A 22571-nucleotide genomic window follows, 5' to 3' on the forward strand; every position below is an offset into this window, starting at 1 on the left:
CTGGAGCATGCAGGTGATGCGACATTTTTCCCCCACTACAAGTTGTGTCTCTCTCTCCCTGTTGTACTGGCAGAAGGAATACCTGGGAAACAAGACCCAAGCCAAATAATGACTAGCAAGACTAAACCCTTCAAAGCTGGTTCATACAGTACTCAAGCCATGGATTTCATCATGTGCAGCAGGATTTTTTGTAATCATTGATTACAAATCAATGACCACTGCTTGACTCCAATCATTCAAGATAAAGTTGGGGTTTTTTACTCCTTTTTTCTTTATTTGGACAATATATATACACATATGTACAAAAACATCTATGCCTACTTTTTTTTTCTTTTCCTTTTTTTACAATTTCATGTGATTTACAAAACAGGACAGCAAAATAACTTATAAAGAATACGAATACTGTACAAAAATAAAACTGATTAAACTGTTGGAAGTTGGTATTTTACAGTGTTACAGATCACTAGTTTGTAAAACAGCACTTTGAAGTATGTGTCCAGTCTGGGCTAAGTCCTTCTGTAAGCTGGAAACAGATCTGTAATACAGGCAATGAAAAACTTCAAAAAGAAGAATGTTACGTATCTATACCTTTAAAGCCATGACTTCTCTATACTAATGGACTTTCTTAACCAAGGAGAAGAGCTGTCCTAACTTCAGCACTATTAAGTACTTCCAAAATAGTACAAGTACATACGGTATTAGAGAACCTGATTTTTCATTTCTTTTCCAACATTTGCAACACTCTTCGAAACTTAACTTCAAGATGCAAAGAACTAACCTGCAGTTTGTTTTATGTGTTAAAGCCGTTATTTGCTTTTACTAAAAAAAAAAAAAAAAAAAAGAAAAAAAAAGGAAAAAAACCAAATTAACAAAACAGTAATATGAAATCCCCAAACCTGATTATTCCCAGCATATTGTGTTAGTGGTTAATGAATTGCATTAATCCTGTCTGCCTAATGCTGAAATACAGCATACATTACCATTTTTTCAGCAACAGGATCTTTTCACCAGCAATGGTGACACGTCTTGTATGTCCCATTGTCCCATGGACTGAAGTATTTCCCTCTTGTTGACTCTTTCAGACTTTGCAGGAAAAACAATGTTTCTTTAAATATGCATTCTACCCCAAAAAAGCAAGGTGGAAACCATAAATCTGGCCCTTTACTTCCACGTATTGGTTAAACCCGGTAGCTAAGTGACCAAAATATCTACATACTGATTGAGGAGCTGCTTATCAGTGGCTTCCCATTGTGGTTGACAGAATGTGAGGTTCTCTTGTATTTCACAGCATCAGGCTTTAATTTTCCAAGTGCTGCATTTATCCCACAAAATGGTAACAATCCAGACTGCAGGATGGACTGGAAATCTTGCTTGATCTTCAGAGAGAAGAAGGAAGATGAACGTGCATGCACCTTTGAATTTCACTGGGCTACTAGTGGCTACTTGTGGCTCTGACCCCACTCAAGGCAGCATGAACAGTACTGGTAAGCAGAACACTTTCTGTATTTCTAGATCAATAGAAATACCAATGCTACCAGTTTTTATTGTGAAGAACCTATACCCCTATGACTCATTTTGAATACAAGAAATTAAAGTTTGGTTTCTAAAATAAATGTTTCAAAAAGGTGAAACGGAGGTAGAAAGTGTGCTTGGTTTCCTGATGTCTTCACTGAAGAAAACACATCCCTTTTTTATTCCACAGACTGTTCAATATCCCCAATGCTTTAAAAGCAGTTCTCTTCATATAGACGGAATTTATCACGAACTACACAGGTAAAAACACAGTATGCAAACTGATTTCTAATGCTGAAAGCCATATTCAACTGTAGAGGAAAACACTCTACTTTCCGAGTTCATTTTTTATGGTTTTTTTTCTAGGAAGCAAGCTTTTTATCAGATAAAACAATAAGATACTGTAATTGCAGGTGTACTAACAAGATTTTTTATGTACAGAATTTTACAAGATGACCTAAATTCGTCTGCAGTGGAAACACTTCAGGTTTCAGTGTGATTACTCACAAGATGAATTTGGCCCTAAGTCTCTGTAGTAGGGGTGAAAAACCAAACAGAAGAATGTTTCTGGAAAAAAATAATGTGTAAACAGAATTCTCCCGCCTTTATGCAGCTGGGGAGGGAAAAACTATATCACTGATAACCCCTTAAATTTCATGCTTTTAACATAAAAAAAGATTGAAATATTCAGCTAATCACCATGACTGAAAGTTTTCATTCAGTGATTTTTTGCTCCTTGTAAAGAGCAAAAAACAGCTTTCAAATAAAAGTAATAATGCCTTTATCAGCATTTGACGTGCCATGCATGAAACAGGTACAAAGCAAGGTACCAAGAGAAGCTTGTGTCGTAAGGAGTATTGCAACAGACCTTCCATATTTCAAATTAGCTCTTGGTTTTCCCCGTACTCTAGAGAATTAGCGATCAAGAAACAAAGGAGCCCTTCTGAAGTGCTCTTTACAATAGTTTCAGGTGTTTCCATTAGCAGAGTACTCTTAAGGAAAGATCTACTCTCTCCATAAGCATACACAACTCCTGGAGGGCTCAAAGGGAGTTAGGCCATGGTATGAAGAGAATAAATCTTTAAGGCAAGTGCAGGAAGAGAAGAAGCCTTTAAAAAAGCAGCAGTTTGTAAGGATGGTAGCTGCTATTATGCACCCATTCAAACAAAACACAGCAGAATAAAGCACTGTTAGTGTCATTTCTACAGTACAGTACTGTATTATTGACAAGTAAAGTACAGGATCACATGAGAGACATATGCTCAGCTCCCACATGCCCACCACATTATCTAAGCAGACTTGTATTTTTCCAGGTAAGTGAATAACAGAGCTAAATACACATATGATCAGAAAATGACTGAACTGTTGTGGGTTTTTTTTTGCTTTAAGTATCTTCTTGGATTATACATGTTTTTACTGGAAAAGTCCAGCTTATATTCAAAAGTATAGTTAATGCAAAGAAAAATTAAAAAGACCCATTTATTTAATGGGCCTTCTTGAGTATAAATTCACCTATCTCAGTATTAGTAACATATGTAATGTTCTCTTAACAGTCTCTTTAAGTGCAGGATCACTCTGACACAGAAGTAAACCCACTTCTACAATGTGCTATGGAGTTTTTATCTGAGAGTTATTTATGTGACTCGGAAAGTGTTTTTACTCAACAAACTCTAAATACAAGCAGCATTACACTGTTCAACAAAACATGTTCATGACACAGCAATCACAAAGACTTTGGGGTCACGCTACTATGGTGGCACAGGCCAGACCACCCTGTCATATGTATGTACACCAGTATCAATGCTTTATGTTTGAGGAGGTGGTCGCCTCCTCTGCTGGCTGTCCCTTCCCTTCTCTCACCCTACAGTCTGCTTGCTCCAGACTGTTGTTCTCAGAGCAGAGCACGGGAGGTGGAGGACAGGGATGGAGGTGCTGAGTACTTTTGTTTTTTTAACATCGGCTACATGTGCTTTTGGACAGTGAGGGTGACCGGCACCATAGCGGATGCTCGTGCTCTGGCACCATTGCCTGCATCCCTGCCCCAGCTTGCCTCTCCCCCACTCCCCTCCCAGGGCCAGCCCTGCCTTCACAAGGAGCTGCTGGAGCTGGACTTCTTGGATCGCTTGATCATGCTGGGGTGGAACTCGGTGTGGCGGCGGGCGTGCTTGGTCAGGTGGTCACTGCGCATGAACCGCTTCTCGCAGAGGGGGCATCGAAACTGCTTCTCGCCAGTGTGGGTTCGGTAGTGCCGGGTGAGCTCATCGGAGCGGGAGAACTTTTTAAGGCAGTCAGGCCATGTGCAGGGGAATGGTCGCTCACCTGCAGGGAGGAAAGGATGACAAGAGATTTAGGGAGGCAGGGGTAATGCAGGTCAGCACATACCAGCTTTGCTGAGGAGCCAGAGAACATGCTGCTGAGGGGGAAAAAGCTGCTTTTGTTTCCTCCTGTGGTGCCAGTGGAGTCTGTGGACTTGTCGATGACTTGCTTCATCAGGTTTCAGTCTCACCTTCAGCAGAAGCCAAAAGCCCCTCCAACCACATGAAAATCACACTGTGATGCAGAACCTTACATGACCTGAAGACTCTAAGCAACAGATGAGCACTGCCTGTTCCTGTATGCTTTTCATGTTGAGCTCAGTAGAGTGGTTTGGGAAACGAGAGCCAGAAGTACTCTCTGACACATTCTACTGAACAAAAGTATTTGTAATTGGTTAGAAAATAAGCAAAAAAAAATCCTTCACCCATGACAAGTCATTCCAGCCCACGGACAACTGAGTGGGAAGCCATCAAGGAGAGCACTGAAGTCTTGGGGCTGCAAATATGTAGAGCAAAACCACCGCAGCCGCAGAGAGAAGTCCCATGCTCCCCTACATGGTATAGCTACGCCACAGGCCCTGAAAGCCCTAGTAAGCCTCTTTTAATACCTCAGCTGCTGTCACCATTGAGCTCCTGATGATTTGGTGCTCCCTAACAGGGACTGCCCCATTCCAGACCAACCAGTGTGCTGCAGAGCTGCACCTGGACGAGTAGGACCGCATAAGTTACAGCAGCTTAGCAGCTGCATGCCCTGAGCTTGCCTCCCTTGCCTCATGGCCATGCTAGTCCTCAGTCAGGGGAAAAGGATGGAGCAGAGGAAGCCAAGTCAGCCGAGTGCCTGAGCCTGGTGGAGGCACAGCTGCCAGCCATCCTGAGCTGGGACTTTGGGTTTTTTTGTTATACATGCATTTCTTGGCTCTCTGCTGTATGCTTTTGGATAAGGTTGAAAGACTTTCTGAACAACCACTGCCTGTATAAAACAAATTAATTAAAACTGTACGTAGGCTCACCTGTGCATGAAGGTCACAACTGCAGTTACACAGCGGAGCAGGACCAGGAGCTGTACAGAGGCCTCACAACACTGCTCTGCCCCAGCTTCGCCTTGTCCGGCGCCTGCCCTCAGCATCTGAGGCAAGTGTTTCACTTGTACTGCTCTTTTGCTATCTATCTCATGGTTTCTGTCTCAGCTCCTGGAAGCAGGTGGTAGTGGGAGGTGCATAACAGCTTTCTAGCTCCCCCCAGGAGTGTGGGAAGAGTGCTATACATCCTGCATGTGTGGAGCCACCTAGTATATGGCTCTGGGGTGTGTCAGGCACTTACACCCCAGAGCAGCAGGAGCAGCTGAGGTGTCCTTCGCCATGTGAGAGACTGAAGTGGTTAATGGTCAAACATTGTTTAGATCACCAAAGGACTTTGCCCACTATATCAAACTCTGCAAAAAAGCAACTGCTCATCTTCAACCACCAAGACCATCCCCTGAATATGCCTCCCAAGTGGAAATGGGACTGTGAGTTAAGCCACCTGATAGAAACTTGAGATAAGGTAACAGTGAGACTATTGTCCAATTATCTCAGGTGTAAGGAGAAGTACACAATGCTGGGGGAGACCACAGCCCAGAATCTCATTTGCTAAGGAAGGGTTTGAATACGCTTCTCCCCCAGCCAAGGGGGAGGAGCAGAGTTTTTGGGTGTGTGGTGGTGATCCACATAAGACAGAGGGGGTGAACACCCCCCCACTGGAGGCTACAAGCTTTTGAGGCTGATAAGAGGCAGATCCTTGGAGGTGGGATGGTGCTTTTTATCATGCCAACTGTCCTCCCTCATGAAATTCACTGTTGTAAAACTCCCCTCCCTCCCCCTGGGGAAAGTCTGATGGGGCATTAGTTGGCTCAGCTGCATTGATGTGAGAGGCAGCTGTCATGTCTTAGAAGGGGTCATACACCATCAAAGACCCCCAGAGCACCCCCAGACTCATTTCTGAGGCCTTCCACCAGAGGACTGAAACAACCCCTTCAGGGGAGGTACCTGGGTGTTCCCACCAAGCGCATGTTAACCCCTTGGACTTTGTGTTTTGTGGGCTTTTTCCCCAACTCAGACAGATCAAGACTGTGACCATCACTTCAACCAATGGACATCAAAATTGCAACAATCAACTCTTGTCACGGAATCCACAGGTGGCAAAATGTTTCTCCTCTTTTCCTTTTTTCCTTCCTTCCTTCCTTCCATCCTTCCTTTCTTCCTTCCTTCCATCCTTCCTTCCCTTGTACATTTTCTTAAGTGATATTTTTATGCTTTCCTATTGCGATATTACTATAGTAATAATAAAAACTAAAATGGCTACATATCTGTCTTCCACTGCAACCAAACTGTTCTAAAATAAACCCTAAATATATATATATATCTGTACAAACACCAATCATTCAGTGCCATTTCACTCTAATCTGCCTCACGGGATCTGTTAACAAGAACCTGGGTTACCGTTGCCTTTGGGAGTGGATCGTAACACCCCATCTCCGGAAAGCACGTTTCCACCCACCTCAGGACAGCTCTTCAGCTCTGCATAAGTGCCCAACTGTACAGCAGGGAGATGAGGTGCCTAGGCAGGATAACAAGCATCATAGTCTCTGGGGTGCAGCACCTACATTTTAGGCATGGTAGTATCCAACCTGAGTGCCTAAAAGCAGTGTTTAAAATCTGGCCCCAAGCAGCCCTCAAGACACTGAGCTCCTCCTCCATGCTCCCCGGGAATTGCACACGGCAAAAGAAGAAGAAGGCCTGCTTCTGGAATTCCCTGTGAAACATGATGGGAGCAGCATGACCTCCACCATGGCTACCCCACACACCCATTTCATATGATAGGGGAAAGCACTCTAAAATTATGCAGCACAACACAAAGCTTTACAGAAAGGCAAGGTTTGCTCAGTATCCCTCGTGTATATTTGGCACTGCAGTCCCCTGGGAACCAACCCAGGGCTTGGCTGGGGGAGCACACCAAGGCTGCAGAAGACTGCTGTGGTGGAGGCATGCCTTGCTACCCACAGGAGAGCTAACTTGTAGGGATGCAGGACAGGGAATGCAGCAGAGATCACGGATAGGAATGAGCAGCTGTGCTCCTTCGATTCACCAGAGCTGCCACAGGCACCCACCACCCACTGAGCTCCCAAGTACAGTGGCTGAGAATGGCTTCACCACCTTGGCAACACAAACCCACGGAAGCTGTCACAGCCACTTGGGAAGTGCCTGTACAAAAGTAGGCCAGGCATAATCCCTGGCACCTAAATGCATTAAACTCCAGACTTCTCATAGCAGAGACACAAGGGGGAGGGAGGCTTTTCCAGGCCCTCAGGGGCTGTCTCCAAGCTCACAGGATCCACCACTCCCCTCAGTCACAAAGCTGTAAGGGATGACACCAGCCCAAAAGGGTGATGTCAGTGACAGACTCAATAGGTGCAAAGCAGGGGCGGAGTTTTCCTCCAGGAGGCTTTTAATGCAACGCACATGATAACTGTCCACCTGGCAATGCTGGTAGCTGTATTTGCTATTTCGTAACGCCGCAGAGATGTTTGCGGAAGAGTCCTCTGAGAAAACAGGTCTTGCAGCTCATATGCTTGCTGGGCAGGCAGTGGCCCACAGAGCTGCAGTGCAAGCTAATGCTGCCTCCATCTGGAGATACGGATTTCTTGCCATGTTTCATGCATGAAATATCTTTTCTGTATGATTTTTCTCCTTTAGTTTTGGGGGTAGTAATACTAAAGCTTGAAACAGCAGAATGAACCATCAAAACAGAGTGCTATTATACACTGATTCTGTTGTTGGCTGTATGTTACTAACATTTTAAGATATGCCTTAGATGGGATTTCTATGAAGAGATGAAGGAATGGCCAATGGTATATCATGGTAGTTTAAAACCATGTGTGATAGGACCCTAACACAGCAGACACAAGAGGTAAATATTTTTGTTTAAAAACCAAAAAATTAAAAAATATTATCAAGGGTAGCTTACAGAAGTAAGAAGTGAAACAGAAACTGATTCACAGGTGCATCTGCAGACTCCCATTCTTTGTGCTCTGTGTTGCCAGGAATGTAGTGAGAGACATGGTTTACTGTGACCACAAGCTAATGGTGGTGATTCACAAGTCTTCTCTGCAGTCTGAAGAACTGCTCCTGCAACCCTGTCTTGTTTTAAATACCATGTGGATATAAAGGCCATTGCAGATCCTTTCAATGTTTGCCATCTTGATTCACCTGCCCTTTTCTACCTTTTCCTTCTCCCTACCCGCTACCTCAATGTTTAGTTTCTTCTTTCTGTGCAAGTTTAAACTTGCAAGCTACTTTGCATGACCCAGGGCAGGCCCACTTTATTCTATTCCATTTCCATTTTATTCTGAATAGATGATAAATAATTTAGCTTTTTTGCCCTACCCCAGGAATTTCAGATTTTCCCCACTGTGGTCTTTTGCAGGAAGAGTTTATGAAAAAGAATACAGAGTATTAGCAGACTCATTAAACATAAGTACAGGTGGTAGTGATATCCTGATCTGTCATTGGTCTTCTCACCACAAAATGCTGCTTTATGCAGGGATGACTGAAGTTAGGAGCTGCAGTTCATGGTGTCTTTAACAAAAACAGGTTTGTTTGGTCAAAAAAGGGACAGAGAAGTCCTTAGTGACTTTTTTTTTTTCTGCAAGGGAGGGAGGCTGTGCTTGAGAAAGCTGATGACAGTTTATGATCACCCACTTGGACAACTCTCTTGGTGTGTAACAGGACATACACTAAGACTAGAGTACACTGAACTTTTGCAGTGAATGAAATACTAATTTTATGTGGATTACTAAAATTGCTTGAGCACTGGCTTTATGGAAGACATTCAAACATTGCTGTTGGTGTGGACAGAAGTCTGGCCAAGATGAGCTGTTTTAGTAGGCTCAAACTGTCTTCCTTGCTGACAGAAGAGGGGTTGGACACAGCCATGAGTCTAGAGCCTGGCACCAGCACTAGCTAATGCAGGACAGTTTGCTATCCAGTAGTATTAATGATGCTGCTTCGCACATGAATTAGAAGCCAAATAGCTATGGCTGCATGAATGGATGGACATCCAATTAGACCAATTACAAGAGATTTAAAACCTTCACTGGCCTGTGTTATTGAAAACGAAACCACCAAGTACAAGGAAGGGTTGTGCTGCCCAGTAATGCAGCCACTGTTTTAACTGAGGAATGGTTCAGAGTTTGACCTCATGGCTCTGGCTCAGCCACTGTCATGACACAGCCAGCCAGTACCTCCTGCTGCAGGGATGCCCACCCTGCCTGCAGCACCTGCCCTGAGGCCCAGTGTGACTGAACAGCAGCAAGGCTGGCCTCCTGCCAGAAAACTCAAGCAACTGAAGGAGAAGAGGGAGAAGGGAAAGCAAGCAAATACAGAAACCCCAAATTGCAAAATCTCTTGCCATCAAGCAAAAGCAAAATAGTTCTGGCAGAATTAGCTCTGCATGGTTCAAATGACAGGCTCTAATCCCCTCTTTCTTCTTCCAAGATCCTCCTGTACCTCTGGCTGCTGGTGCTTGACATTTTCAAAGAAATCTTGGTACCCTAGTAATAACTGAAACCAAAACCCCAATCTTCAACTTAAAGATGTCACTGATAAGCAATTCTTTACTTTTTTTCCTGTCATCCCACTCAGCCACCACTCTTGTGTGTCTCAGTGCCTACTGAAGTATGACAGGTTCTGTAGGTGGATGTCAAGAACATGGTCCAGTTCATTGCAAGAGGGGAAAAACAAAATATGAGGCTATCTTCCTTATCCCAGAATCCCTGCTATCTCAGGTCTCTCCCATTTTTCTCCCCAGTGTGTTGCTTGCTCCACACATCCTGAACGAACAATTTCCTGTGGGACACTGGACTTTGACTGAGTGTCCACATGCAAGATACGCTGGTGAAGATGGATCTTCAGGGCAGACAGACTGGAGACCTTTCAAGCAGGCTTTTTCTTCTTCAGAGATATTCCAAAATCAGATCATTAAAACACACGGCAACAAGGTACAGATACTGGTGCAGACTGAGATCAGCGATGAGGATGCTATATACTATGTGTGTAAACCAACGCCTTCTGGAACACCTAAACTGTGGCCATCCAACCCAGCAACAGATCAGACAGACACTGCCTATGGGATAGGTGACAGATGGATGGGTTCCAGCAAGGGGTTTATTCTGCCAGTATTCAGGATTAAACACCACAGGTTTGATTCAAGTTCTGCTTTCAGCAAGTACTTAGAATGTTCTGACATCAGAACCTCACTCAGCAACTCCTTCAAAAGTCCAGATGCAAAACCACCTGCTAGAACCCGCTGCTGCTGAGACTCTGAATTCCAGGGAAACTCTGTACTGCTCTTATCCTGCTGTGACAGAGCATCGGATGCAAAAAATAGCCTTACAACTTCTCTGTCAGAGCAGAACCTACCTTACCTGACTTACAAAAGGCTTTCTCTGGGGGACTGGGCCTCCATATACATGTATATGTATCTATAAAAAATAAGTTATCAGTCAGGGAAGCTACATGGGAGAGGAGAGACCTTTCCAAACCTCACAAGAGAGAGTAAAATCTACACTGTCATAGCTGAGATCAGTGCTCTCATCAGTGCTTTTAGGTACATGGAACAAGTACTTCTCCTTTCTTGACTTCTCTGTGTGTGAACTTCCTCCATTTTGCAGTAATACTTAAATATTAACTGAGTACTGGAGAGAGACTAAGTGCTTAGGGGACTTAACTGGGATCAAAGAACATTGGATTTAAGCTCCTGTCCTATCTGAATAATCAAATGCTCACTAAGAGGAGACAGCTTGGACAGAGAAAGGAAGAATGCACTTCTATGTGCATTCAGAAAGATAATGTAACTTTTGTTATTTCACTCTGAATTTATTAGCCAGTGTTTCAAATGACTTTTCCATCAAGTTTGAGGTACTTATAACGTGCTCTCAGGCTATTCACATTCATCATAAACAGATGGTGAACTGTACTACCACAAGTTAACAGTATCTGAAGTGTGCTTTGCCTTCACTCCCTCAGATCCTCTTTGTTTAATCTTAGATTGGCTCTTCCCTGCTCTTCCAGCTGCAGGTAGGTAGCTGTGCAAGGCCAGAAGCACAGGAGCAGCAGTCTAGTGCACAAAATCACAGCAGTCAACAAAGGGGAGCGATTGTTCCTGCATGGATCCTGACAGCTGGGGCTGCAAGACATGCAGTGACATCCACCACATGGTCTTTAGTGCCTCAGTAGAAGAGTGTGCGGGAACTCCATAAAGCTGCAATCTCAATACATCCATCTGGAAGCAGGAGTTGTGCCCTTACGGGTGATGCCTGCTCACTGCTTATGTCCTACATGTGCACTTCTTCACGTTGACTCAATTGATAAACAAACCTTTCTGGAGTGCCTTCCCACTGCGACACACAGACCTACTTAATTTTTTCTTTTTTTAGCAGAAAACAAAAGAAAACAACTGGGAATTAGGCTGCATTGTACTTAATCTTGAGGATTTTTGCGTATCTTACTCAGCTGGCAAAACTTCCAGTCAGAATGATCATGTTTCTCCAAGACCTGGAAATATGCCCATTAGAACTCCAGCAATTTGCATATTTTCATTAACCCTTGAGAATGGGTGTTCCAGATGGCATTCTGAATTTAGCAAAAAATGTCCTGCTGGCTCCACTTTTTGCTCTTTGGTCCTATTCTAAAGGATCTGGCAAAGTGACATTGCATGAGTTGGATAAGAGGGGCTTAAAATGCTAAATTTCAGATTATGCTCAAACAAAATCCCCCAAAAAGCTCTCAGTGAGCAGAGGACTGTCAGCATACCAGCATCTGGACAGTCTGTTGAGCCAGTGCTAATCTAGAACACAAATAATAAAGCAGCAGAGTAAAATGCAAACTGATACAGGGGCTGGTCTGACACCATGATATCTAGATAGCAGCTGCAGCACTTGTTCTTCCTCTCTACTGGAAATGCTCCTCAGCTTCACTGTGCAGATCACCAAGCTATGGGTCCACATCTTTGCCTAAGCCCTGCTACCAAGTGTGGGTGAGAGCCAAATGCCTAGAGCACTCAAGGGTGCATCAGCTGTCTGGTGTAGCAAAACTATTGACATTGTTTGGATCTACTTTACACGATAATGCAGAACTTTTCCCACATTTGAGTTTTGTGCATCTAAGCTTTTAATTAAGGGCACCTGAGGAATATGTGAACTTCCCATCGGTCCTCAGCCTCTCCAGACAAGTAAATTCCTACAAGTCCTGTAGTAGGAGGCATCTCACAAACTAGTTTTATGGTACCTTCTCTGTCCCTCTTTCCTGACCACGAGGATCTGGTCTCAGTGGCCATATGCCCTTTAGCTAGATTACATTCACACCATCATACATAAATTCCATAGAGCTTGTTTCTCCTGCCAGTTTCTCTCCTTGCCCTTTGCTCTGCACTCCCTGGCCAGGACTTCTAAGATTGCTTGTTTACTCTCATATGCCTTCTTTTTCCCTGGAAACCCTCTGGCCTGCAATTCCCTCTTTGTTATGATGCTCCCCCCACTTTTGTCTTTGAGGCTAGTAATAAACCTACATAACACTTGACATAATCAAACCTCTAAAACCACCTATTTAGACAAGTCTGTGCATTTTCAAGGTGTATCTGCTGTATCCCCGTGTATCTGCTGTTGCTCGTCATTTTCTGGTTCAGTCCTTCACCCTTTCCTGACCTCTGTACTGCTTCCAGGGCTCGGGGCTCACCTGGGCCTTTTTCTGTGCTCTGAAGGGCAATTTTGCAAGACTGGATCACGACAATTCAATGCTCAAGACTCCTACGCAGACACACCACTCATAATCCCTCCTGCCACCACCAAACTCCAGCTGAGTTTACATGTCCTATATTCCCTTAAGGGATGGGCAAACTTAAGGCATGGTTATGTTGTATGAGCTATCTCTCCACCTGCCTTCCTGAAGAATAGTTTTTAGCTTGCGAGCCATCGGGCATAATATCACCTTTTCCCTCCTACACCAAACCCTGTGACAGAGATTCCGCTGGACACAGCTCATGGCAAAGAACAATCTTACCTGCGCTGCTCTTCCTGCCCAAGACACCAGAACTAAATTCACAAATTCTAAGTTACTTTTGGATGGTAGTAAAGGGAGAGGAGAGGCAATATCTCAGTTTCCATTATGTGCTTGTCCTTGTATCGCTGTGCCTTTGCAAACTGCTACATTTTGAATGTAGGTACACATACATGGGAGAAACTCTTAAGGCCATACAGCAGGTGAAAATCGGCAAGGCAGCTGGGGCTGATGGAATCCCACCTGAAGTCTGGAAACATGGGGGCCAAGCACTCCATGCTAAATTTCACGAGTTTGTGGTGTGCTGTTGGGAACTAAGCAAACTACCATCAGACCTTCATGATGCAGTCATCATCACTTTGTATAAGAAGAAAGGAGATAAATCAGACTGTTCAAATTACCGTGGTATTACTCTGCTCTCCATTGCTGGCAAAATCCTGGCAAGAATACTCTTGAACAGATTAATACCTGCTACAGCAGAAGGAATTCTACCTGAAAGCCAATGTGGTTTCAGAGCCAACAGGAGTACCACAGACATGGTGTTTGTTCTCAGACAACTGCAAGAGAAGTGTAGGGAACAGAACAAAGATCTCTATGTAACCTTTGTTGATCTCACCAAGGCTTTCGATACTGTGAGGAGAAAAGGTCTGTGGGCCATTTTGGAACATTTAGGATGTCTCCCCAAGTTCCTTAAAATGATCATCTCAGTTCATGAGGATCAGCACAGCCAAGTCAGATACGGCAATGCACTTTCTGAACCCTTTCTAATAAGCAATGATGTGAAACAAGGCTGTGTTCTTGCACCAACCCTATTCACAATCTTTTTCAGCATGGTGCTCCAAAGGGCCACAGCAGACCTTGATGAAGAAGATGGTATCTACATTTGATACCGTACTGATGGAAGCCTTTTCAACCCAAGGTGACTGAAGGCCCACACTAAGACCTTAAATCATCTTGTCCGGGAGCTGCTTTACGCCAATCCCTCATCGCCCACACAGAAGCAGCTCTGCAGCGTTTAACATCCTGCTTTGCAGATGCTGCTGAGCTTTTTGGGCTGGAAGTCAGCTCGAAGAAGACAGAAGTTTTCTATCAATCTGCACCTCAGGAAGTCTTCCATCATCCCCATATCACCATTGGTGAATCAGAGCTCAAATCAGTCCAGCAGTTTAATTACCTAGGTAGCCTCATCTCCTTGGACGCTAAGATTGACGGAGAGATAGACAACAGGTTAGCAAAGGCATATAGAGCTTTTGGAAAACTCCATAAAAGAGTTTGGTGAAATAAACACCTGAAGAAAAGCACAAAGATCAGTGTTTACAAAGCCATAGTGCTGTCTACTGTGTTATATGGTTCTGAATCACGGGTCATCTACCACCACCACCTGCGACTCCTAGAACCCTTCCATCAACGCTGTCTCCGTTCAATCCTAAACATCCACTGGTCAGATTTTGTGACCAATACATCTGTTCTAGAACAAGCAGCAGTCACAAGTATTGAGGCCATGTTGCTGAGAACACAGCTGCGCTGGGCAGGACACGTCTCCAGGATGAAGGACCACTGCCTCCCTAAGATCTTGCTTTATGGTGAACTTGCCACTGGCTGCCGCAAGAGAGGAGCCCTGAAGAGAAGATACAAGGACTCCCTGAAACAACATCTCAGCCTTGGCCATACTGATCAACATAACTTGTCTACTCTGGCCTCCAGTCGGGAGGTCTGGAGACACACCATCTATAACGCTGCTGCTTCCTTTGAGAACGCATGCAGGATCACTCTCGAGGAGAAAAGACAATGCAGAAAGAATCGTGTCTTGCCGATACCATCCAAGGAGTCTTTCTGCTGTGCCTTTTGCAACCGGATTTGTCTATCTTGCATTGGCCTCTTTAGCCACCAGTGTGCTTGTAGCAAATGTGGGTAGAGCCCTTCCCAAAACTTTGTTCGTGAAGCCTAGCCATGAATGAATGAACACATACATGACAGAACAAAGAAGTGCCTGATTGTATTGCAAAAACGCCAGAGGTCTAGTGAGGGATGAAAAGACTGTTCTCCCAGGAAGGGGCAGACTTCCTTGGCTTCCTCATACAAATCCTGCTCTTCCAAGTCAGGCTGAGTTCAGTGGGACAAGCAAGGGGGCTGTTTGTGCAAGTAGGATGTGCAGTGCTGCTGTCCACTGATAAGATCAACTCAGAAGACAATTTCTGATGGATGGCTAATTTGGGCCTTTTGCAAAGGCCCAAATTTCAAGGAAACAGTTATACAGACATTTTTAGTATCTGAAATATGGAACCTTTGAACCAACAAGTTTAAAGAATCATTAATAAGATAGAGACCTCTAATCTCTGAGCATCAAATCTTTGGCCTTCTAGTCTTCTACCTTGATTTGGTATTTCCTTTCTTGCTTTGCATTAGCTTGCCAAAGATGGTCTGGTGGGTTTTTATATCCCCAGCCACTACATAGCACAGAGCAGGATCCAGAGCTTCCCCACTTGCTTGGTTAGGATCCAAGAACAAAGAGAACTGTGGCTACAAGCAAGCTCATGGGTGTGAACAGAAATCCTGAAGCCATTTTCCAAGGTAAAGACTGGAATTAAAAATTAAAAATTTAAGACCAGGAAGATTCCGTTGGTGCTTGCAACCCCAGTCCCACTAAAGGCCACACAGCAGCAAGAAACCTAGTAGGTGGCCTGATGAAAAATGGCAGGTAAATGAAAGAGAATATATTTTCAAAGAAGATAAAAATACAGTACTAAGGAAGGAGCATTAATGCTCTGCAATATACAGTTATGAATAACTCCAGAGGTCCCATTGAATCCCACTGTTGCTAAGGAATTGTTCTGTCATCTATAAAAATAATTAACATTAGCAGTATCGTTTAGCATTTCAGTTAGCTACAATTAACTTCACATTAGGAAGCTCTGAAAGTTCATTACTGCTGGATGTCTGCAGTGGTTTTAATCACACAGAACTATCATGACGGTACATGAGCGTGTCTGAGTCAAACACCTTATACTTGGAGCTAAGGCCACCCACTTGTGAGCAGCACATGCTAAACCTCATGCCACTTCAGGAGTACTTATTATAACAGTATTGCTTACAGCAAGCTGTGTGGGTTGTACAGTACATTAATTTACATGTCATCACACAGAATGCTATCTCAGTCAACATCTATTTTGGTTCCTTTATTGAGGTGCATATCTGAGCATGGGGTAGTAAATGGAAATGATGCTAACACATTTTCTTTGTCACTTATGAGACAAGACTTTGCAAGGCACCAGTTATATTCAGCCTCCAAAAGAGCATCAGAGCTGCAGTCTGAGCTGGTAACACAGCAGTTCTTGGCACTGGTCATGAGGTCAGTACAGGGTCACCACTGACCATCCTCTTTCCCGGCTCACACAGTCTAACTGCAGAGCTCATCACTGAGCCACAACCAGTAATCCTCCCCCCCCTTCCATCCAGTCTCTCAAGCTAAGCACCCAGCAGATCTGCCAGCAGGGCACCAGCAGGCAACAGCACCGGGTCTCTTCTTCTGCAGTGCACGTACACCTAAGCACTGGAGCTATGGAAGCTTAGCTGGAGATGTGGTCATACCCTACCCAGGCGGTGTTAAATTCTACAGCTATGCCTCACAGTATGCTCCTTGGATGATAAACTCATTTTGTACTTCACCAATAATCATCTCCACCAACAGACAAAACCCAGAAAAGCACTATCATTGACAGAATTGATGTGAAGCATGTGAAATAAGCGTTGGCAGCGTTTGTCTCCTTTGATTCACTTTCTGTACTTCCGCACGACCCTTTAATTTAGAGCATTTTTAAAGCAGCCATGTGTACTTCACTGTGACCCCAAATGCAATTCAGACAAGTAAAGATTTTTATTCAGTCACTTGTACTGAAAACAAACAAAACCACCAAAACGAAAACCAACAAACGAACAGAGAAGTCTGCAGCTATTGCCCTCTCGGCGCCCAAGCAGAGCAGAGTCGGGGGCGGTACGACACATCTGCCACAGATGTGTTTAATCTCCAGGTTTCCATGCTGCCACACCCTCCGAGGCGCCCAGACGAGGGCCGGGGATGGGAGCACGCAGCCTGATGAAGCCTTTGTGGAACCCGCCAAAGCTCGGGTCGCGATAACCGATAGCGCGGGGCGCTGCTGCCGGGAGGAACGGGGTCGGTCCCCTCCGGTGGCGCCTCCATCCCCCCAAACAGCTCCCCCATTCCCCCGGCCGGGCGCGGGGAGCAACCCGGCACCCCGGCAGTGGTCTGTGACACCGGCTTCAGAGGGTGTGTTTCCAGAGTTCCCCCATCCAGCCTGCCGGAGCGGGGTGTGTCCGCAAGCTCCGGAGGTACCGCTCACCGCGCTCAGGGAGACTCCGCCGCCCCCTCCGGAGCCGAGCCGGCGGCCTCGCCCGCTCCTGCTCCGGCGCCATGGCCCGGGGCGAGCAGCCCCTGGAGCCGAGCGGAGCTCACCGGCAGCTCTCCGGGCCCCGACGGCGGGAGTAGCGAGGGGGGGCGCGGGCGGGAGGCTGCGCTGCCCGCGGCTGCCTTGGGGAATACGCGCCGAACTCTGACCCGGTGCAGGCTCACCGCCTGCAGCCGCAGGAAACCCGAACCCCGCCGCTCGGCTGTTTCCCTCGCCGACACCCCGAGCGGGGTTGGCGGCCCCCGCCGTCCTCCTGCCGCGCCGGACACGCGAAGTTCACTCCGCTCCCTGGCTCCGCTCCCGGCGGGCGCAGGTGGGCGGCGGGGAGGGCGCGGCGGGAGGCGCTGCCGCAGCCCCACCCGGAGCGGCCCCGCTCCTGCCAGTCCGGCACCGCGGCGGGAAAAGAAGCGAAGGGACGGGACGGGGGAAAGCGGGGCGTGGGGGAAGGACAGCGATGAGCCATCCCCGAAGCCCGGGCGGATGGCGGGGCCGCGCGGGGATGCCGGGCGCGCCGCCGGCCGGGTTCACCCGAGGACAAGCGCTCGCTCCTGCGCCCCTCCCGCCGCCGCCGCCGCTGACCTGTGTGCACCCGGTAGTGCGCCTTGAGGTGGGAGGACTTGCCGTAGACCTTGCCGCAGCCGCTGTAGGGGCACTTGTGCCGCTTCTCGGCCGCCAGCTTCCCCTTGGGGGCGGCCCCGCCGGTGCGCAGGCGGGGGGGCGGCCCCGGCGGGGGGCTCCGGGGCGGGCTGGAGCCCTGCTCGGTGGCCGCGTCGCTGTCAGAGCCCGCGTCCTCGTCGGGGCTCTCCACGCTGTCACTGCAGACGGAGGGGGCGGGCAGCGGCCGGTACTTGTTCAGCTCCAGCAGGCTCTTGGCGATGGCCAGCAGGGCGCAGTAGTCCTTCCAGGCGTCGCGGGGGGTCGCGCAGCTCCCGGGCCGCCTCCCCCTCGCCCGGCACCTTCAGCCGCGCCGCCTCGGGCACGGCGGAGCGGTTGGAGATGGAGACCAGACACTGAGCCGCCACGAAGTCCACGTAGGCGACGGCCGACATGGTGCGGCCGCGCCTCGACGACACGGCGGGGGGGCTCCGGGCGCCCTCAGAGCTCGTCCGCCGGTCCGGCCGCGCCGCCGCCGGCCATGGCCCGCCCGCGGCGCGGGGTCTCTGCGGCGCGGGGAAGAGCGGAGCGGAGGAGGAAGGGGGCGTGGGGGGCGAATAAATAGCGGGGCGCCGGGCAGGTCCCTCACCGCCGCCCCCCGGGGGCGGCGCGCTGCCGGCGAGGGGGGAGCGCCGCCCGCGCGGCCGGCCCGGGTCCGGCGCGGGGGGCCGGGGGAGAGGACACCGCCCGTCGCGTCGCCGCCCGCCCCGCGCCCCGCGTGCTCCTGGCCGGGGGCGGCCGCGCCGGGGCCCATCACGTCAGGCGCCGAGCCCCTCCCGCCCCGGCCGGTCTGCGGGCAGGGCCGCCCGGCTCTGTTTACTTTCTCCCCCCGCCACTCACGGCGCCCCTTTTCTAGGGGGGGCGTGTCCGCCGCGCGGCCGCCCCGCCAATCGCCGCGCTCCCTCCCCAGGCCGCGTGCTACTCCGGGCGCCCGCTTAAAAGAGCGATGCCGGGGCGCTGCCAGGGGGCCGGCGGCGGGGGCGTCCCGGCCCCGCTCCCCAACTCGGGGGCCGCACCGCCAGCCCTTCCACGCCGCTCAGGAGCCGTCGGCGCCCCCCGGCCAGGGGCCTGGGAAGAGGGCGGCGCGGGGCGGCGGCGCCGAGCGGGTTAAGTGGCTCCCCGTAAGTCCTACGGTCCCAGCAACGGGCCGACCAATGGGAAGTGAGCCGGCTGATGTCACTGGCAGAGCCCCGCCAATCAGCGCCGCGGCAAGAAGGGTGCGCAGCGCTTGGAAATCCGGGGAGCGGCGGGCGGGGAGCGAGGGGATAACCGGGAACGGCGAGCGGCGGGCACCGAGTCCCGGCCGCGGCCCCCAACCGTGTCGCTGTCGGCAAAGGGCAGGTGTGGCGGCGGAGCGCCCCCGTCCCGCCCCATGCCCGAGATGCCCCTCTCGAGCGAGGTGTCGGTGACCCGGGCGCGAACCCGAAACCACACCCCCTTCACTGGCTCCGGCGCCGCGACCCGTGAGATCGGGTTCCCGCACGGCCTCGAGACAGAGCAGGAGGCGGGAGCACGGACGCTGTGCGGGGAGCAGGACCCCATGAATCCTCTCGGAGAAAGGCGGTGGTGTCACCACCGGGACACGCGGCTCCGTCAGGCGGGGCAGAGAGGGACCCTCCGTGTCCCCGCAGGTACCTCGGCGGAGTGACCCCCCGGGCGCGCACGTCAGGGGAAGACTTTTAGTGCCATTTTATAAGAAAGTTTCGCTGTTGGGTCGCCAGTGTTGGCAAAGATAGGTGTGGTTAGTTAAACACTTCATCCTGTCATTCGGCTAGTGTCGTCCAGATTAAAAGAATCTGAAAACCCTGACAGCTCTGTCCAAGTAACATGCCCATATCTCTATCTGCTTCAGCGAATGTGCAGAGTTTATGGAGTGTTGTGAAAGTTCACTGACCTGAGCTCAACTGGAAAAAAAGAAAACATCTTCTGAATCAAACATGATTTAAAAGAAGGGAAAGATGTTGTCATCATCCATAAACCAGTAGTATTGAGGTGTGAAGTATGTCAGTATGTTTTGCTGCTTTGCAAGTGTCAGGAGAGAGCATAACAGGGAAAGACTGTCTTCGAAATTGTACACAGGGGCCTCCATACAAAATTAGCCAAAGTAAAACCAGGTGTCTCTGAAATCATATCTAGACGGAGAAGCACTCCTGTCAGACCACGGAGCTTTTCCTTCCTTTTGTGAACTGCGTCTCAGGGAGACTGAGCTGCTGCAGCCCTGAGTTCCTCACTGAACCTCACTGTCCTCAACTGCAGCCCACCCTTCCTTGCAAAAACAGGCAGGGCCTGAATGGTGAAGGGTTTTATGGATTGCTATTAATCTCATGAACTGTATGTGGAAATAATGAGGAAGCGGCTACAGAAATGAGGCAGTGTTGTTCGCTTCCTGCAGGAGATAAAAATTAGTAGATGTCAGCCATTTTGTGTGCACGCCAGATCGCTGCGTGCAACCTCGGGCAGTAATAATCCTTTAGCATGGATAATTGGCATCAAGATGAAATAATTTTACAAATCATAGCTGGGAAAAAAAGCCAAAACACACACACGAAACAACAGAACTAGAAACTAGGTCTGTAAGTGAATCATCGTCTGTAGGGTGATGAAGATCAAATAGAGACATGAATAGAGCAATGTACCTAGCAAGGTAGTCACCAAGGGAAGAATGTCACTCTTGGCCAGCTCACAAAGAATTTTTTCCCAGCTGATCCAGCATCCATTGGCCTCTGGTGTTTAGGAGACACTAGATAGAGTAAGAAGCTGTGATCTCCAGGAAGGAGGAGCAGAAGGTGGTGTCATTCCTGTACCATGGTGTCATTCCTGTACCACTAATACTGTTGCTATATGTATTTTTCTGTGCCTACAGTCTTCTCTTTCCTTCGAAGGGGCAACAGCATTTTACACAGAAAGATGCATCCCTGGTCCATTAATCTGGACATCCAGGATGTATCTTCCCAAGTTATCTATTCAACATCTTTTTTCACAGCACTTTCAGAACTTCTTTGGCTGACACTCTCCAGAATCCTGCTAGGAGATGTCCTCATCCACATTTCAGTGACATGAAAGTTGCTTCCCAGAAGGTGACCTGCCTATTTTATGTCAGATTCTCACATTAGAAAATCCTCAGTTACACACCTCTTGCATTAATTTACACAGTTCAGAGAGGGAAATATTAATAACCAATAAAAAAAAGAACCCAACCTTTTTTGTTTGCAAGCTTGTTTTATTTTAAGCTAACTCTTGGCATCTAAAGATTAGAAAATAACCTGCGACCAGTTCCATAATGAGGAAGCATTCCAAGCTTTTAAAATAATTCCATTATGCCTCCAAGAATACACTGTGTACTAAAGACAAAATCATGCCTTTGCTTTTGATGTACGTAGTAGTCCAAAGCTCCTAGACTCCAAGCTAATTAGGTCTAAACAACACTTAGGAAATGATGCCAGTGGAATTTTATACTTGGAGAAAGTGTCAAAATGACCATAACTACTTTCTGAATAGGAACACACATGTGCCAGGAAATGGGAGTGTGATCGCAAACACCTTTATCTCCATATAATCCAGATTATAGGAGTCGTCACTTGGACTGTGGTGATGGAAACATTTAGATATGGTTTCAGACCATTGATTTAATCAATAGCTCAGTTTTTAGTTCACAGCAAAGCTAATTTTTGGCGATACCTAGGGTCGATACTCATAGATTGTACAGGTAAGAGGTAAGACTCAGCAGATGGGTAGGAACTAGGTAATCTTTACAGTCCCTTCCAATCCAAACCATTCCATGATTCTAGACCCACTACAGTATTTTGGTACAGCCTTCACACCTTGGGTGCCTTCATCACCCAAGAGCACTTGCCAAAGCCTGCTGTTTCCAGCTCCAAACCATCTCTTGGTGGGCAGAGATATTTGCCCTCTGTGTGGTCCAGGGATACAGGAACATAGCATGTCTGGGTGCAGTCAGGGTGGAAGCTGGCAGCAGCCACCTTTGAGGCAGCTGCTTGTTCTCTGGGTCAGAGGAGAGATGCACAGACAGAAACTGTTATGGAGGGTGTAAGAAATGAAGATTGTGACCTCTAGATGAGGGAGAAAGGCACAGGTAAGGGCTCAGGTTGCTAAGGGCTCATGCTTGAGGGGAGGGCAAGGACATGTTGCAGGGGAAGTAGCAAAGAGAAAAATGAGAAGTGAGATTCAAGAGCCTGCAAAGAAGGTGAGGGAGAAGAAGTCTAGTGTTTGTGTTTGTGAAGGAGAAGGACCCTTCCCGCAGTGCTTTTGTATTCCTCACCAGAGAGATGTGCACAGGTTCTGTGAGAGAGGAGAGGCTGCAGAGGAAGAAGAGCTATTTATTATTTCTGAGGGTTTCAAAAATGTTTTTTGCTTTCAAAACCAGAACTTTTCAGAATAAAAAGCATGCTAGTTCCGCCCCCCCCCCCCCCCCGATCTTTTGCACCCTGACCTTGGTTTTTTTGGAGGATGAGGATAACATGCAAGCACCTGGCAGGCACACTTGAAGAAACCTAGAGTCTGAGAGAGCCCTCAAGTTTTTTTACTCCAAAAGCCAATTTGTGTAATGACTTTTAGTG

At 47.9% G+C, this 22571-nt stretch overlaps 1 protein-coding gene across 1 annotated transcript; it reads right to left on the reverse strand.

The window, feature by feature from the left end:
* Positions 1 to 242: 242 nt before the first annotated feature.
* Positions 243 to 18684, reverse strand: KLF9 (KLF transcription factor 9). The gene is given in 3 exon segments (XM_051789471.1): positions 243 to 3831; positions 17920 to 18256; positions 18258 to 18684. Coding segments are annotated over 3 exon segments (702 nt in total). The 5' UTR covers positions 18390 to 18684; the 3' UTR covers positions 243 to 3598.
* Positions 18685 to 22571: the final 3887 nt, after the last annotated feature.

This window comes from Manacus candei, unplaced genomic scaffold, assembly GCF_025592945.1.
Source record: "Manacus candei isolate 608988 ecotype Guabito, Panama unplaced genomic scaffold, ASM2559294v1 h1tg000027l, whole genome shotgun sequence".
Taxonomy (NCBI): Eukaryota; Metazoa; Chordata; class Aves; order Passeriformes; family Pipridae; genus Manacus; species Manacus candei.